This window comes from Dromiciops gliroides, chromosome 1 (genome assembly GCF_019393635.1).
Source record: "Dromiciops gliroides isolate mDroGli1 chromosome 1, mDroGli1.pri, whole genome shotgun sequence".
Classification (NCBI taxonomy): Eukaryota; Metazoa; Chordata; class Mammalia; order Microbiotheria; family Microbiotheriidae; genus Dromiciops; species Dromiciops gliroides.
The window spans coordinates 669675718-669694264 of record NC_057861.1 but is presented as its reverse complement, the minus strand read 5'-3'; the positions used below and the strand labels follow the sequence as shown (position 1 = coordinate 669694264).

Genomic DNA, 18547 nt, shown 5'->3' with positions numbered 1-18547 from the left:
ACGACTGTGAGCTCCCTGTCTCTGAAAGGGTTTGACCAGAGAGTCTGGATGATAATCTGTCAGCATATTGTAAAGAGAGCACTGGATTCAGAATCAGGAAGAGCTGAATTCACATCTCACCTCAGATTGGTGGGATTTACTAGCAAGTTACTTACACTTCTTTGAGACTAACAACTACCTCATGAGACTGGGAGGATCAAATGAGGTATTGTAGGTAAAGTGCTATACAAATGTGAGATATTATTACCTGTCAATCAGTCAATAAACATTTATTAAGCACTTACTACATAACGGGCACTGTGCTAAGCAATGGGGATATAAAGAGACAAAAGACAGGCCCTGTCCTCAAGGAGCTCAAAATCTAATGGAGTAGATGACCAAAGAGGATTCAAGCACCAAGGAAACCGTTGGAGTATGAGATTTCTTAGTCTCTTCCAATTCCATAGCTTTCTGGCTTTAGTATTACCATTGAAAATGAAAGACTATTTATTTAGAATGTCTAGTATTCCAGTGAATTAAATATTCAGAGTGGATTATTCATCACTGTTGCCTACTAATAAATTAATGACTTCCTAAAAAGTTTCAACCTATTTTTTAAAATAACATGTTTTAGAAGAATGGTAACACATGAAATTCAATAATCATCAAAACAACACAACAGAGGAGTTTATGGTGGGAATTCAGGTCCAAAATGTTGCCACCAGAACGTTTATCTTTAAGGAGCTTGTACTTAGTGATTGTTAGAAATGTGGCCAACAGCTCAAATAGTGTTGCGCAGCTCAAGTGTTAGCAGCTCGAGTGTTGCTAGCAGGTTGCTGCTCAAAGAATCCAAGCAGGCAGTAGTCGGTGGGTGAAGTTTTCTTTATTCATCTTTGCAAAGATAGGCACTCTTCTCAATGTGCCAGAGAGTGTACTGAAGTAAGGTCTCTCACCTCTATTTGTACCCCTCAAGGGGTCCCCTCTGACTAATCACATTATAGCATTTTACAAGTGCTTATTTACATGCTTTTCCCCTTTCTACATACAGCATAACAATAACAACCAATCAGATTGTACCAAGTGGACCAGTCACCGTGCTAGAAACTAGTCAGATGGTACCAGTCGACCAATCAGATTTTACAAACCACGATACTAGGCCATAACCTATTCTGGGCAAGATGTCAGCTCCTCCTTAGAACAATGCTGTGTTAATGTACATAACTCTTCAAGAAAGAAAACCTGACTCGGAATTTGACCAGATTGCTCCATTTATCAACCAATCAGATTGCAGCCCTAGGCCCCAAGCCTATGCTGGTCAAGAATGTCCCCATTCCCCAATAAAACAGTGCTTGTGTAAACATAACCTTTCAAAAACAAAACAAAACTCAAGTTGGGGCTTGAACTCCAAGTTGTGTGGGAATCACCTCCAGTGCCTCAAGATGAACTCCCAGGCCCAGTTTCAGGCCCTACTTGGGCCTTAGGCCCAGAAGCCTTGGCTCCTCAGAGCCTCCTGTGCAGCCCCCTACTGGGAGGTTTGGGCAACAAAGCTATAGGCCTCGAAACCAGACTCACTCTCTGCCTTTAGGGCTCTGAGAAGAGGCCAGATATAGTCTTTTCTCTCGTGATCAATGTAGATTATGTAAGGAAACAGAAACCATGTAGGCTTTAAGAATTTAAGATCTGCTGAAAATCTATGAAGACACGAGCTGGTGGCTAGAATGGCTATACATGAGAAACTCATTTGCATGGACTGACAGATGACAAATCCCCATATTACAAATATGGACTTCCAAAACATCCTGGAGAACTCAACCAATAAACTACACTATGACAAACTAAACTGCAGCCCACAACTGGCTGAACAAAAAAGCTACACAAACCTAAGAACAATGTCTTTAATAGATATAACCATACCAAATACTCAGAATTTCCAAATATACAGAACAAAAAGTTTCTAAAATGAACAACTCTAACAGAGAAGTTCAAAACAATGTGGAAACAGGATGAGGGACATATCTCTGTTGTATGGCATTTGGTGAGGTTATAGAGGATATCCTAATACTTTTAGTCAACTACCAAAAGAAGCTATTTTAGTCGCCTTCGTAATAAACTCTATAAATCATTCAATATAAAAGAATAAACAGAAACTTCTATTAAGCCAAGACTAATTCTGACTTTCCTCGAAATATGAAAAAGATGAAAAGAATGAGATTAATCATGATGATGGTGATGGTGATGATAACAAAGGTGTGTGGTAAAAATGATTGGAGTTTAGCTGACTCATTTGGGAGGGGCCACACCTGGCCCACCCTGAAGTTACATATGCTACTGAGGTCAGAAGGAGAAACCTCTCCTTAGGCAGTTTTTGAAGGACCCCCCCTTTAGGGTGAGGAGGACTGAATGCTCACTGAGGGGAAGCTGAGTCGCTTCTGGAATGCTCTCACACGCGCACACCCATGCACATGCTCGCGCGCGCGCGCGCTCTCTCTCACTCTCACTCTCGCTCTCTCTCTCTCTCTCTCTCTCATATTCTCCTCGGTTTTCCCGGTGGCATGAGAAACTAGCAGATGTCCCAGGTGTGATGAATGAACACAAAAGCCCTGCATTCCTTTGAATTAGCTTAATTGGAAATGAGCTGAGGATTGTATAGACTTAGGTTAGAGTTAGGAGAATTTATTTGTATTTCTTTTTCCCTATTTCCTTATCTTTGATGTTTATTAATTTCACCTTTGTTGTTTAATTAATTCCCAAGTAATAAAATCTGATCCTTTTGTGGAAAAGAAGCTGTAAGGCTCCTTTCTTATTGGCCTGGGAGAAATATCCAAAAGGGCAGTTTGGAGGGGAGGGAGCTTTGAACCTAGAGGTCCCTCGTTATTTCTGGGACCCCAATATTTCGGCAAGTCACCCAATTAACTCCATATATTCAATCTGGCCCACACAGTTGTAATATATGCACTGGTAGAAATTGCAACACACTGCCACCTAGGTACTTAGAAAGATATAATCAAATGGGTAGAATTATACACCAACAGTGCTGCCTGTAATGATGTTCTGGTGCCAGGTCACTTTTTTTTTTTAATTCTTAAGGATATATTGGGATTTTTCACCCAGTTCTGCTCCATAACCATCACAGAAAAGCAGCTTCTAAGAGATGACACCACACTGAATACTCAGAATCTCCCAACTCATGGAATGGATAGAAGAAATTAAAACCATATGAGGACCGGATGTGTCTTGTTTGCTACTGGAGTTGCTTCAAACATGCTTTCCATGGGTCTTTATAAAATATAAGCTTACAGCCCAATTCTATCATTCAGTTCCAAAAAGCATAATTTAATCTATCTAATGTAAAAGTCTGCAGAATATTATATACACAAGGATAATGATGGAATCGCAAATAATCCTCTAGACCATTTCTATCTTTAAAAAAAAGGAAACAATACAAGTGATAATAAAGAAAGTTATTGAATACTTATACTCTGAGCAAGATACTGTGGGGAATACAAAAATATTCTTTTTACTCAGGGAATGTATGGTCTAATTTGGGAGAAAAGATACACACAAAATGATAACTAACAATACAAGGAAATGTGTGCTTAATACCAAATGAATGGTTCATATAATAAATGCTATTGGAATGCAGGGGGAAAAAGGGGGGAAAGTATAACACTTGTGAAGTAGCATTATTATATGTGAAGTGGCATGTCATTTTTATTTATATCTTTTGTTTTTATATCACCTTCATTTCTAAATATATCCCTCCCCACTCACAGAGAATACAAAAAAAATATAAAAAGAAAATCATCACCAAAACTGACAGTATAAGCAACATTCCACAGTCACTGTACCCAAGCTTTACAAAGAAAGGAGAGATCCCTGATCTCATTTCTCTTCTTTGGAGCCAGGATATTATAATTACAGTGCTCAGGATTTTGTTGCTGTTCTTTCTATTTACATTGTCATATAACCATCATATATACTGTTTTTCTGGTCCTGCTTCCTTTGATTTGTGTCAATTCATATAGGTCTGCTTAGGGTTCTGTATTTTTCAAATTTGTAATTTCTTATAGTGCAGTAATATTCCATTATATTCATGTACCACAATTTGTTTAGCCATTCCCCACTCACAGGGCATCTACGTTCCATTTCTTTGCTACTATAAAAAGCACTGTCATAAATATTTTTGTGTATATGAGATCTTTCCTTCTATCTTTAACATCCTTGGGGTATATGCCTAGCAGTTCGATCTCTGGGTCAAAGGGCATGGGCATTTTTAGTCATTTTCTGAACAAAATTCCAAACAGCTTTCCAGAATTTGCAGCCTTACCACAGGACATTAGTATATGAAGTAGCATCATTTAAGTACTCATTTATAAATAGCGTAACAGATTGTAAATAATAACTTTATCAGTCATAGAGTATGAGAACTAAATTGGTATATAAGGAGACGCATAGCAAATGAGCCAAGAGGAAGGTGGTTACTAAGTGCTATCATTCCCCTTGTGGTAAAAGTCTTGTGCAACAGGTAAGAATGCAAGCCAGAAATAGCTCTGTTCTAAGCAATGAGACAGTTAACTCCTCTCCCTGCGTCACCCTTAAGTCAGGCGAGGCTTTCCAAGCATTAACCACTGAACCATTGCTCCTGACTTGGTGAAATTCTAGATAAGTGTTCCTGAAATAGAAAGGCCTCAAACAGCCATTCCTGAAGCACTGAGGTACCATCAATTATCCAAAAGGATACTGATAAGTGCTTAAACACTGCTATAATGGAACTAACAGGCAAAAATTAGAATTATTTCAATTTACCAATTGAATTTCAAAAGCCTCATCTCCCCAAAGAGCCAAATCAAGAAGACCAAAAGATTAATGCAACTCAATTTGCATTTGCAACTCAGATTAAATCCAACTCTTCTGAAGTCTTCTAAATATAAGACAGGCTAAAATTTTCTAAGTACTAGCAGCTGATGCCCTCTAGAAACTTATTGTGATACTCTGCTGAACTTTATGCAAAAATGAATAGAATCGATCTTCAAGCCCCACTCACAAATTCCTTATTAAATCTTTAAAAAATAAAAAGGAAGAAAGATGATGGAAAATATGTAAAATTAAAAGCTTACACTGTGAATGTTTTCTCACCATAATAGCCAAGCTTATTTCTGAAGAGATGAGATTGCCTCTCCCCCTTCTCAGCAGAGTTGGTAGCAGCAATATCTGTGGAGAGTTGCTGCATATATTTTCAGACTCAGTAGATGTGTTGATTAGTTTTGCTTAACTGCCTTTTTGTCCCTTCTCTTTTATTTTAAATCTTTTTTTTTAACATCTGACAACTTTGGGGGGGGGGTAATCTGGAAATAAATGATATAAAAACAAAAGATCAATAAAAATTTCAAAAGAAAGTTTTTAGCATGACTGTAAAGTATGCATCTACATTGATTAACCATTTTTAGAAACCTAAATTTCATCAAATAAAAACTTGAAATTATTCATTACTCTACCACAAAGCCCATATTAAATTACTATACCCATAAAAGCATGAATGTGCTCAGTTTGAGAAAATATTTTTCTGGTTCACCCTAAATTAGGATAAGCCAAATTAGACCCGTGGTCTACAAGAAATTAGCCTGAGACAAAACAGAGTTAAACTGACAAATACTAAAACCTGAAAACGATGCATGCAAATATAATAATATAATCACTATCAGAGCACAGTTAAGTGATGGATGCCACTAGCACAGCTTCTTAACTGGCATCCCCCCATCTCCAACCCATCATTCCTTCCAGTGCCTAAATAATTTTAATGCAGAGGTTTGATGATGTGGCTCTCCTGCTCCAAAGCCTTCAGGACTTTCCTAGGATCCACCGCATAAAATACAAACTGACAATAAAAGTCTTCCATAAGCTTCCAGCCTTGTTACATCATATTTCCCTTTACCCATTCTACATTCCAGCCAAGCTGGCCCACGCACACTGTTCTCTGGGTCCTCACCCGGACCGCTCCGGCCTCCATAAACGCCATGCCCAGCTCCCTGCCCTCACCCTCCATGTCACCTGGAGAAATCTTTCCCTGTCTTCAAGTGCCCAGCTCAAGGTACCAGACTATGGGAAACCTCCTATTGTCCTTCCTCTCCCCCGCCCCCAAATCATGGACCTCATTTTGAGTCTTTCACACCCATCTGTCTAGACCTCTCCTATGCAGTTACCACATTCTTTTAGTATAGTTGTTTGTAAACGGCTCTTCTTCACCCTGCTAGATGATGACCGCTCTGGTGATGGCTCCTGGCTTATCTCCTTTATCTCTCTCTTAGAACGATGCATTTGCATATAGTTTTGCACAATGTTTATTGAACTGAATTTTCTAAATCGATAAAACTGTAATGTATGAAACAGGATATAAATTAAAAGACCCTCCAAAGCACTATTTTCAAATGTACTAAAATCAAAGGTTATTAAGTGAATTGGTAAAATGTTTGTTTTAGATTAAAAGTCATTAAGTCAGGAGCAAATATTATCTACAAGAAAAAGATCCCCCCCAAACTCTGCTAGGCTGAGGGAATAAGACGAGCACACCTCTCCATTACCCCCCTTCTCACTCCATCTTGTATGGTTCTTATTTCCCAATAAGTGGCATTCTCTGAAGCAGAATGGGAAACCCTTTCAGGACAGAGACAATGTCGTTTTCACCATCATCCAAGTGCCTTGCGCATAGCACTCACTTGGTGTTTTGTTCAAATCAGGTCTTGTACTCACTTAAATATTTCACCTCATACAGCCTCAGTTTCCTCATTCGCAAAAAATAGAAATACTAATGCCTGTAGGGCCCACCTCACAGGGCTGTCCTGAGGCTTAAACAATGGAATCTATGTAAAGTGTTTTGCAAACTTTAAAGCATTATATACACCCCCACTGTTACCGAGTGAATGTCATGCTGTCTAGTAATCCCATGTCCACACTCTGCACACATGAAATGGTATTGAAGATGAAATTACAAAGCATCTTTTGTAAATGCAAAGAGCAATGTGTTTAAAAGAAGGCAAGAGAGGGACAGCTAGGTGGCACTGTGGATAGAGCACTGACCCTGGATTCAGGAGGACCTGAGTTCAAATCTGACCTCAGATACTTAACGCTTAACTAGCTGTGTGACCCTAGGCAAGTCACTTAACCCCAATTGCCTCACAAAACCAAAAAAACAAAAACAGAAACAAACAAACAAAAGGCAAGAGGAGGAGATGCTGAGGGACTTAAAGGTACTGGGCCCAGGAAAAACACTCTCCAGTGTTTCTGTATTAAGAAGTTGCAACACACACACACACACACACACACACACACACACACAAAATAAATAAACTTTAAAAAAGAAAAGAGGTTGCAACACAAGGTAAAATTCCCTAAGACAACTACTCCCGGAAGAGAAACAGATGGGATGCAGTCAAAGATGTGTTAGAGATCATAAGTAAAAAAAATATATATATATATGTGTGTGTGTGTGTGTGTGTGTGTGTGTGTGTGTGTGTATGGATAGATAGATGATAGATAGATAGATAGATAGATAGATAGATAGATAGATAGATAGATAGATAGATAGATAGATAGATAGAGATATGGGGGGGGTGAGGCAATTGGGGTTAAGTGACTTGCCCAGGGTCACACAGCTAGCAAGTGTCAATTGTCTGAGGCGGATTTGAACTCAGGTCCTCCTGAATCCAGGGCCAGTACTTTATCTACTGCACCACCTAGCTGCCCCCATAAGCAATCTTTTAATACGTCTGCCCTAAATACGTCAAGGTGGGCTGTATAACCTACAACCACCTTTCATACCAGCCTGATCGCTTTATTTCAAGTGAGCAATGAAAGGGGTTACATACTAATGTGTACTGAATGCTAGCCAAGGTGCTTCATGTCTGGATCAGAGAGAGTGGCCATGCTCTTTTGTCTGATGTGAAAACAATATGTTAAAAACATTAATTAGGTATTTCCAATGGAAACTTTACAGATAATTTGAAAAAATAGAAAAACAGATACAGTAACCCAGTTTATTAACCTGGACTAATATCAAGGACCTAAGTAAAAAGAGATTTCTAAAAACATTACTATGTTCTACAACAGAGAACTTCTAAGAGTTCTGCAAATAACCAAAATAAATAAATAAACAAACACACACACACGCACACACATATATATTATATGTATATTGTGTGTGTGTGTGTGTGTGTGTGTGTGTGTGTGTGTGTGTGTGTGTGTGTGTGTGTATAGACAGAGAGAGGGAGAGAGAGAGAGAGGGAGGTAAGGTCCCAGATGCCAAAAGGTGCTCAATGAATGCTTGTTGAAATGATTTCAATAATTCTATAACTTTTCCACTCAAAAATCTTCAGTGGTCTCACTGCTTCCAGGACAAATTCTTTAGTTTGGCATTCAAGACCCTCCATAAGCAATTAGTCTCTCACATCTTCACTCTGGGTATGTTAGTCCCTTGGCCATCTCCCTTACCCTGGAAGTTTTCTGCTTCTAGGATTTTGTTTACTGTTGTCTTTTCCATCTAGAATGCCCTCCCTAAAAAGGACCCCAATGGACAAATATCTATACAGCACATCTTTTTGAAGTAACAAATAAATGGAGACTAAGGGAATCCTCAAAGTCTCCCCTTAGTCAGAGAAGGGATAAACAAATGATGGTATAAGAATTTAATTGAATACTACTACACTGAAGAAAAGATGAAACGGACAGTCTTAGAGAAACCTGGAAGAACTGGGGACAGGGAAACAGAACCACAGTGCATGGAGTGCCGGGCCTGGCATCAGGAAGAACTGAGTTCAAATCCCCTATAAGACACTTACTGTGTGACCCAGGAAAGTCACTTAACCTTTGTTTGCCTAGTTTCTTCATTTGTGAAATGGGATAATAACAGCACCCATATCACAGTTGTTGCAAGGATCAAATGAGATAATATTTGTAAAGCATTTAGCACAATGCTTGGCACATAGTAAGTGCTATAGAAGATGTTAGCCACCATTACTGTCATTATTCTCTATGTAAACTGATATGGAAGGAAATGAGCAGAACCAAGAGAACAATTCATACAATAACAATAACATGATACAAAAAAAGAACTCTGAAAGAAGTGAACTCTGAGCCATGCAATGATCAGTCATCATTCCAGAGGTCTGATGATGGAGATTGTGACCCACCTCTTGACAGAGAGGTGATGCAGAAGGAGACATACATCTCTGGACACAGCCAATAAGGGAATTTGTTCTGCTTGACTGTGTATATTTGTTAAAAGAGCTGTTTTTCTTTTTTTTTCCTCCAATGGAGCTGGGGGCATCTCACTTTCTCCAATGGAGAGAATTAAGGGAGAGTATAGGAAAGGAAAAAAAGAAAAGAAAGAAAAGATGGTCACTGAAGCATCCTTAAACAAAATACAGCAAAAAGGACAGAAAGAAAAAAGGCCAGAAAAACAGAATAGCCTTGGAAAATACAGTTTGGTCATATTTTATATTTAAAAAACAAAGCAAGTTATGGATCAGAGATCTTCAATTTCATTCAAACTCTACCCACCCCCAGTCCCAGTCTGCTTAACATGTGATCTCTTCTTCCTATAACTCCAAAGGACTTAATGTCTCTCTCATTTTGCTAATTGTCCACACGTGTGTATCTATAAGAGCCTTAAGCGCAGGTAAAAAGACCTTACCTTTCTTTGTATATCCCAAAGCTCCAAGGACAGTATAACAGGCATTCAACAACTATGACCAGAAACAATTTTTTAAAAAAGAAACTCTAGCAAAAAAATTCTTTCGAAACAAAGGGAAACCCACAGGATCTAAAAGGACTAAGGACTTCAGAAGCCACCCAAGTCTTCCCTGCACATGCACAAAAATCCACTCTACAACACGTGTGACAAGCTGCTGTTCAGTCCCTGCTCACTCCAGGGCAGAGCATAGGAGGCCTCTCTCTGAGGGGGCCACTTACTCCACTCTGGCATGGCTTGAACCGTTAAGTTCTGCCTTTCATCAAGCCTCTACAGCTTCCAACAATGCTCCCAAAGTTGCCCTCTGGAGACAAGAACAAATCCAATCCCTTTTACACAGAAAAACTCTTCACCTACCTGAAGGCAATTAGGATATTCTTCCCCAAGTCCCTTCTTCTCCAAGACCCAGTCCTCCTACATAGCCTGACCTCCAGGCCTTCAACACCCTGATGGTCCACCTGCAGCTCACTGACATCTTTAATAAGATGTGGCCCTCAGACCTGAATATGACATTTACTCCAGGGTAGACTACAGAACTACATGGTTCTCCTCATACAACCCACTCCTTTTTTGGTTACATTATCACATTACTGACCCACTGATCTTGCAATCCACCCTAATTCCCAGATTTTTTTCCAGATGAATTTCTATCTAGTCAAGCCTCCTCACCTTCTCCTAGTACAGGTGATTTTCTTAAACCCAACTTTACATCTGCCCTTATTAAGCTCCATCGTGTTAGATTTGACCCAATGTTTAAATTTATCCAGATTTTTCTGGACCATAACATCCGATGTGTTAACTATTCCTTTTAACTTGGTGTCATTTTCAGATCAAACAGACATGTCAATAATACAAAGGATGGTTAATTACATTTCAGTTTCTGAATGTCACAGAAACTCCTTTGTGAGTTTTTTTCTAAATGGATTCTTAAGTATTAAGAATGGTTTATGGGAGAAAAAAAGAACGGTTTAAGGGAGGCAGGGTAGTATAGCACAGAGAACACAGGACTTGGAAACAGAAAGACTAGGCACAAGTCACCTTCTCTGGGCCTCAGTTTCTTCATCTGTAAAATGGTAATATTCTAACACTTGCCTCATCAGATTGTCGTGAGAGGAGTACTTTGTAAATTGTAAAGTACTATTATCAATAATAGGTATTATTATTATCATCACTATCTCATTTTGCTCATATTTTTCAATGGGGTTCAGCTAGGAAGAGTTCTGGGACAATTACCTACACTGCTATTATTCTTTTATACTTGATGTTACTAGACAGGTGGCTAAAATAACTGCTTTTGTAAATGAACAAAAGTATTAAGAGCTAAGTCCTTCTGTAACTCACTGCATATCCTCACTCCAAGTGTGATGAAGAGGAAGAGGAGAATGCTGGTGACAGTGGTGGTGCTGGTGGTGGGAGTAGTGGCATGATAAAGAGTAAAGAGTAAATTTTAAGTCAGTTTTCCCATCGTCAATATGAGGGTAATCAAATCTATACTATTCACCTTAAGGAAATTAAGTGTTCTGTCAACTTTAAACTGCTAGAGAAATGGAAGTTATTACCACCCAAATGCAAGGTAACCAGGCCAAATCGCTTCTCTAGCTTCCTTGCACTTATATTTCTGAAAGAATTAATGTAACTGTTAGAAATCACATATTTCATTAAGTAATAATCAACATATTTCAAAATGCTTCACTTGGCTTTGCTAAGCAAGGGAACATCATTTTGTAATTTCTTTGGAGATAAGTGGGCATGGTTTGTTTTTTCTCATTTACAATGCCTATCTATGTCTATATGAATGTTTGAGCCAAACAGCTTTTGGTACACATCACCCAGGTTGAGATATTTTTCTCCATTGAGATAAATATATATTCAACTGAGCTGACTGCTTCAACCAGCTGCATTGGTACTGTACAGATCAATCATATTTTATGTTTACCAAATATCCTAATACAGTAAAACAAAGAGGTTTAAAAAGCAAAACCCACCAGCCCACGTAATGTCCTACTGGCCCACCCACACATTAGAATATGCCATTTCATATCCCTCTCTATCACAAATGTCTAAAATAACCCTAGCAAAAAAGTTACTAGGAAAAGGCCAAAGTTATTAAATTCCTTTCAGCCTTATTGCTAGATTTCTCTAAGAGCTTGGACAAGTGCCAATTGACAATGGCTAAACTAAAAGGTTTTGCTATCACTAATTTCTATGAGTTTTCCTAACCCACACAATCAAATCAGTCCTCAACAAAACCATTACCTTACTCCAGCAGTATTTTTCCATCTAATTCCAACCCAGCTAAAAGGAGATGAACATTAAAATACCATCATAAGAAGAGACAAAGAAATTGAGGATTTTAAAAATACATATATATATATATTATATAAAACAAAAAGTCATCCTGAGGAACCCAAAGAGGGAAAAGTTTTGCATCTCAAGACCTGGTCACCATGACAAAATGGATAATAAACAAAAGGGCCATAGCTCTAACAGACAATGTTAACATATCAGACATTAGAAACTATTGAAGTGATTCTGCCAAACCAAATCTAGTGAATAAAATTCCTCTCCTAGCCTCCTTAACCACAGCCCTTCAGCTAATGCCGTCCTAGCCCTTCCCACACCCAGTGACATTACGACAGCCATCGTTATCCAGTAGACAGAGGCTCAGACAGAGACCACAGGAACTCAGCGAGCTGCTGCATACCTATAGAGCACAGTTCCTGGAAGCTGGCCCAGATAACCACAAAATACTACACTTACCATGAATGTCCCCTGGTGAAATCATGGCAAATCCTTTCACTTAAACTCCCAATTGCAATTTAAGACCACGAAGACTTCTAGCTACAATATACTAAGTTGAATACCGTCTGCAACCAGAGCTACAGCTGAGTGCAGCAAGATTTCCTTCTGTTTCCCCTAGAAATGGAGCTTTCACGCTTACTTTAAAGCTACTGTTATACTCTCCTGCAAAACATCCTTTCCTAAATATAAATCAAGGATTCCATCTTTTTAAAATTTGTTTTTCTTTACAGAAAATGTATCATTTCTAAAAAAAATCACGGAAGATAATGAAGCAGGAGAGTTCCTTTATTTCTGTCTCTTTTGCATTTATCTAAATGCTCTTAATTCTTCATGGCTAGGTCAATAAGCATTCCCTACTCTGAATCATAATAACAATAACTGTCTACTGTTGGTTACATTTATATAAATATGCAAGTAATTCTTCAGTTGGAAACTTTCTCCTGAAAGAAGGAGTTCAGGTATGAGAACAACTTTCACTTACATGGATCACTAGCCCTACCCAGAGCAGCCTGGGAATGTGAATATCCAGCATTTTTCTAAGGGTAGTCACCAACTTCCCTTACAAGCATGTAGGTTCACAAGGCTTTAAAACAAAGTATCTGGCAAAGGAGAGAGGAAAGACTCACATTTAAGCCCACAGGGAATCACCCCAGTCTCCATTAGGACCACTGTCCTCCCTAGAGACCTGCATGGTGCCAGTGCCTTACACCCTGGGCAGGAAAGCCAGGATTTGTGACTACTGTACACTACACAGCATGAGTCCTTCTTTCTGCTCTTATTCTTCTCATTTTTGCTTTAATTGTTTGACTCTTATTCAGAAGATGTTACTAGTTACCTCCTATGTAGGTACTAGCTACCTAGTTAGCTGGACTATGGAGATATTACATTGGCATCCTGGGTGACATTAAAGCTTTTTCTCCTGCCTATTTAAACCATCTGCTCTTAGATACCTGGGTTCTATATCCCCATCTTCCAGAAAAAAGGAACTCTTTAAAATGTTTTGGAAACAGATTTATTTTTCATGCTGTGTCATCTCACTGCAAATCTATTAACTATTTTATCTTCATTCTCCCCCATTACCTGGTCATTCCTATCCGCATCTTTCACTGAGTTGAGGTTTTGAGAGGTGTGATGAAATAATGGGATTTAGCAGATACTCAAAGACCCACCTGGAGATTAATCTAGATTGATTGAATCAAGTGAGAGTGATTGACTGCTGATTAGCCTACTTCAAGTTAACTGGATTGTAATCACACCTGGCTAGCCCTTAAGAAGGTATTGTTCTCAGAAGCTAGACGGTGAACTCAACTTGAGAACATCTTCAAAACCAATGGATCTGGATGACACCAACCAATCGGCTTGAAGCAGTGTGTAAGGACTGCCTCTGTTCCAGACCTATAAAAAGCTTCCACAATCAGTTTGCTAGAGAGTTCATGATTGAAGCAGGCTCCTGGCAGAGGAATTGAGGAAGAACCCAACCAGGCTGGGACTCTAGGCTAGAGAGGCCTTTTCTTAACTTTCTGAACTCCATGTGAATACCTCAATGCTTTAATAAATGTCTGATGCCCAAAGACTGGTGCTAAAGCTTCTAATTTAAGGTGATCACACAATATAGATTTTAAACATCACAGAGGTATTTTCATCCTCTGCTTCAAATGAGGTAATATTTGTAAAAGCACTTAGCACAGAGCCTGAAATATAGTAGGTAATTAATAAATGTTTCTTTTTGTCCCTCCCTCTCCCTCTTTGCACTGTCTTTACTGTTCTAGTTTTTCTTCCCCTTTGAAATGGGTTAAGCAAATTACTCCAAAAACCTAGCAGCTCTCAATCGCTAGCCAAATTGGACACTCAAGCGTGTGCTGATTTCATCTTGCACTTCCCTAGGTCCACATTTGTGTGAGCTGCACTCCCATGCTTGGCAAGCCCTTCCTCATCACTCCCTGGAGAAATCTCATTCCTTACAACCCTAACTCAAATGCCACCTCCTCTATGAAGTCTTTTCTGAGTTCCCAAGTTGAAAAGGATCTCTCCCTTTCAACTGTTCCTAGAACAATCTTTCTAGATTGCTCCTTTGTCCATTACATTTCATTTTGTATCATACTTCTTTGTGTACTTATTTTATTACTCTCTGAGATTATAAACTGCTTGAGGAAGAAGATTTTCCATCTCTAGACTCCCACAACCTAGCAAAGTGCCTCACATGGAGTAGGTATTTATTAAAATATTAAGTGATAACATTAAAAATCATATCTTACAGGTGAGATATCTTTACCTTTTCAATCAAGAAAGTCCTAGCTCCCAGTTCAGTCTAAATGTAACCACTAGACCCAGAATAGTATGTCTTAACTACAAATGTTTTCATCTGAGATAAATGGGGGGGAAAGAGATACTCAAATCCCAGCAGCCTGTAACCTAAGGGCTTTCATAAGCCCCAGAAAGAATGGTCCAGAATAACATTTAGTAAGTTTGCATTTACAGTACTTCTAAAGTTCCCAGTAAACCCCAAAGCAAACAATTGCTATGGAAAGTTTGTTTTGGCCTCAATGAGCATATCAAAGGAAGTGATTAAATGCACTAGTGGAACACAGCAGTTGGAGAATAGAGAGCAGTATTTTTGTGTGCTGTCATCACCAAGACTGAGCAGGCACAACAAGGACCAGGAGAGAAGAGGGCAGTGACACCTTTACAAGATTTCTTTGCAATGATGAACGCTTTTCTTTTTTAATGAAAAAAGACAGACCCGAGTCCCAAAGAGCTCAGGAAACACAATGTGATCAGCATTATTAAAAACAAACACTGAAACTGTGTAAGAAAAACACCAGCACCATAAAACCTTAAGAATGGTGGCAACAGAAACTTGGGAAAGAATTCTACATGGATGTGTGTATGTGTGTGCATGTGTATATACAGATATGTATGTGCATGTATACACATGTACACATATGAACACCCTGCATGCACAATACACTTATATACCTTGTGTTGGAAGCCCATATGGATGTGTGTGTGTATATGTGGGTACATCTTGTTATACAGAGTTCTGTGATGATACTTTTAAACTTTTGGGGAGGGCGTTGTTTTGCGGGGCAATGAGGGTTAAGTGATTTGCCCAGGGTCACACAGCTAGTAAGTGTCAAGTGTCTGAGACTGGATTTGAACTCAGGTCCTCCTGAATCCAGGGCCACTGCTTTATTCACTGCACCACCTAGCTGCCCCCAAATTTAAACTTTTTTTTTTGGTGTGACGACATTTTTAATCAAAGATTTGTAATTTCTACATTCAATACAAAACTTTTAAAAATTAAAAAGTGGCATATAATAGGTGCTTAATAAATGTTTGTTGACTGTTCAAAAGTCCCTAGGGTCCTTAAGAGTAAAAGCCCTGGATAAGAACACAGTGATGCTCACTTTTAGGGAATTTGAGTAAGACCCATAGTCTGCCTTCTCTCCATAGAGAAATATCATAATGAACTTACAAAGTGTTTTCCTTTTAAAGGGGAGAAAAGCACACGAAGTTATTTAGGAAGAAGGGGAAAAAATGAATAGCAAGTATGAGAAAAATGTTGTCAATATTTCAACTACCATTTTGGAATTTTATATTACCTGTCTTAATTCTTGAGCTTCTTCCTCAGAAACCTGCTCATTCATTTGTAACTGCATCTGACTGCTTTCTCCACTTTTGAGGGAAGGTCCAGGGTGGTGCACCACGCTTTCTATTAGCCCAGATGCTGGAATGAAAAATTCAAATACAATCATACACTGACATCTTCTGGAAATGTTAAGAAAGCAGGCATGCTAGACTAGTCAGAACCAAACAACAAATTTAAGGGCCTAATTCATAGGCTATAAGCTGGAGGAGAGAGTAGAGATTCAACCCCCTCATTTTTCTGTTAAAGAAACTGAGTCCAGAAAAAGATTAAGAAATTTGCTCAAGAGCACACAGATAATACCAGGAAATACAAGATTCAATCCCAGGTTCTCTTTCTGTATGTTTTTTTTTTCTTTTTTTTTCTTTTTTATAAAGGAGAAAAGGCTTTTTCAAAATAGGTGGTAAATTTCTCTTAAGATCTAAAAAAAATCTAGAAATAGAAAATGTAAGAAAACCAGAGACCTGATGAAATTTACATTAGTTACATTACTAGGAACTACAGCATCATTCAAAGTTATTCCACCAAAGGCAACAATTTCAGAGAATACAGGAAATTGCAGCATTAGGCCAAGCCAAGCCAAGCCAAAATTTATGAGGCTCACTTAGGTGGTAGGTGAGTCAGAGGGCTCTCCCGTAGTCAAGCATTTGCTCAGTTTCAGAATCTAGGTGTTTTCCACTGCCTCAGCACTGCCTATTAACCACCGTGGTTTACAGAGCACCTGGGAATCCCATAATCTAACCTAAGAACAAAAGGGCAAGTAGAATGACAAACAGTGCTAATCAATGTGGCAGCACAGATTGGGCTCGGAAGCAGCAGGCCACCTGTCCCTTATTTAAAGAGTTGCCTCCTATCGAAATGGCTGCTAGCTCTTGTCCTAGATAAGAGCTTCGATTAAAGGTCAATATTTGCCTTTTATTTATAATCCATATCACCTCACACTTAGCACTAACCATGTTTATCAGGACCCTTCCAAACATCCCACAAGTGGTCAAGGTAAAGGTTCAACTGCTCAAAGCAGGCTGCCACTGCCTTCCATTACAGCTAGAAGTAATGCAGCATAATGGGAACAGCTGTTAAAGACATCATCAGGACTGCAAAGTAAATAAGGCTAGAGGCAGAAGCTAGCCTTCTGCCTGAAGAGCAGGAACCAAATCGGTCAGCAATGAGATGCATCAGTTAACTTAAGCAAAGAATGATGGAACAGGCATTTCTTTCTATGCACATATGTCCCCAAACAACCTCTTTCTCTTCTTTAAGAGTAATTCCTGAAAGCTGCGATTCCCCGAAAATCTCTGGGCAAAAATGAGGAGAGGAACCTCACTGTCAACAGGCTAACTGTTCAGTGGATTATTCCATGAAAATGATCTGTTCTCTGGCACACTAAAGAAGGTCATGTACTAAAACTCTAACAATAAAGTTAGAGGACGGAAACAGCAAAAATCAAGATGGATGAAAGAGTTTTCTAATTATTTATTGCAATAAGACTTAAGATATGCCTGTCACAACTGACAGGACAGGAGCAAATCCTAAGAATCACCACCTGATCAAACTTCCCTACTGTCTACTTGAACATGTGAACTCCTTCATCCAGCATTTTAAACTTCCCCACCACTCCCCTCCACACCAGCTCCCCTATAGCCAAGGGAGCCTGCTGGCGTCACCAGCTCACCTGAGCTTTCCCAGGTCTGTACTTTCTCTCGGCTCCTCCACCCACCTAAAGTGCCCTTTCCCCTTCTCTCCACCTGCTCAAAAACTTGTTCCTTAAAACAAAACTCAAATTCCATCTCCTTTTGAAAACCTTCCTTGCCTGCCCTGGTGTTAAGTAAACTGTAATGGCCCAATCTCCCATCTTGATTCTACCTAGAGAACTCAATGACAGCTGATGCTTGTATCCTCAAGTGCCCTCCACACTAATGATTCTAGATTCCATTCGATATCGTGGGATTCAATAACTTGATTCAATAATTGCTTGGAAATTTGAAAGCCACTTCTGATTTCTATATTATGTGTTCATTTAATCAAAATAATCAATCAATAGAATTCCCCATTCCCTGGGCTTTCCAAAAAATGCCATTTTACTCCATATATTATATATCTCATACACCCAATGCAACTGACATGTATGAGCCTTCATTTTTCATAGCTCCACTTTACTATTCTGCTTGCAGCTGAGCAGGTGAGTGTGCCCATATGGCTGGGTGGAAGCCCAGGCACTCACCAGAGAGCACATCCCCATAAAGGTCGGCTACCAGGTGGCTGAAATTGATTTCAACCACAGCCAGAGGCATTAAGATGAAAAAAAAAAGCCACAACCTGCATCAGTGAAAAGAGTTTCCACACAAGGATGAAATCAGGGATCAATAAAAGCCCTATGT

General features: G+C 39.1%; 1 protein-coding gene across 1 annotated transcript in view; it reads right to left on the bottom strand.

The window, feature by feature from the left end:
* The window catches only part of SNAP47 (synaptosome associated protein 47), a 72607-nt gene that overhangs the window by 34342 nt on the left and 19718 nt on the right, over positions 1 to 18547 (bottom strand). The window contains exon 4 of the mRNA XM_043971105.1: positions 16126 to 16250. Within this exon, the coding sequence (XP_043827040.1) occupies positions 16126 to 16250 (125 nt within the window). The remainder of the gene's footprint in view (positions 1 to 16125; positions 16251 to 18547) is intronic.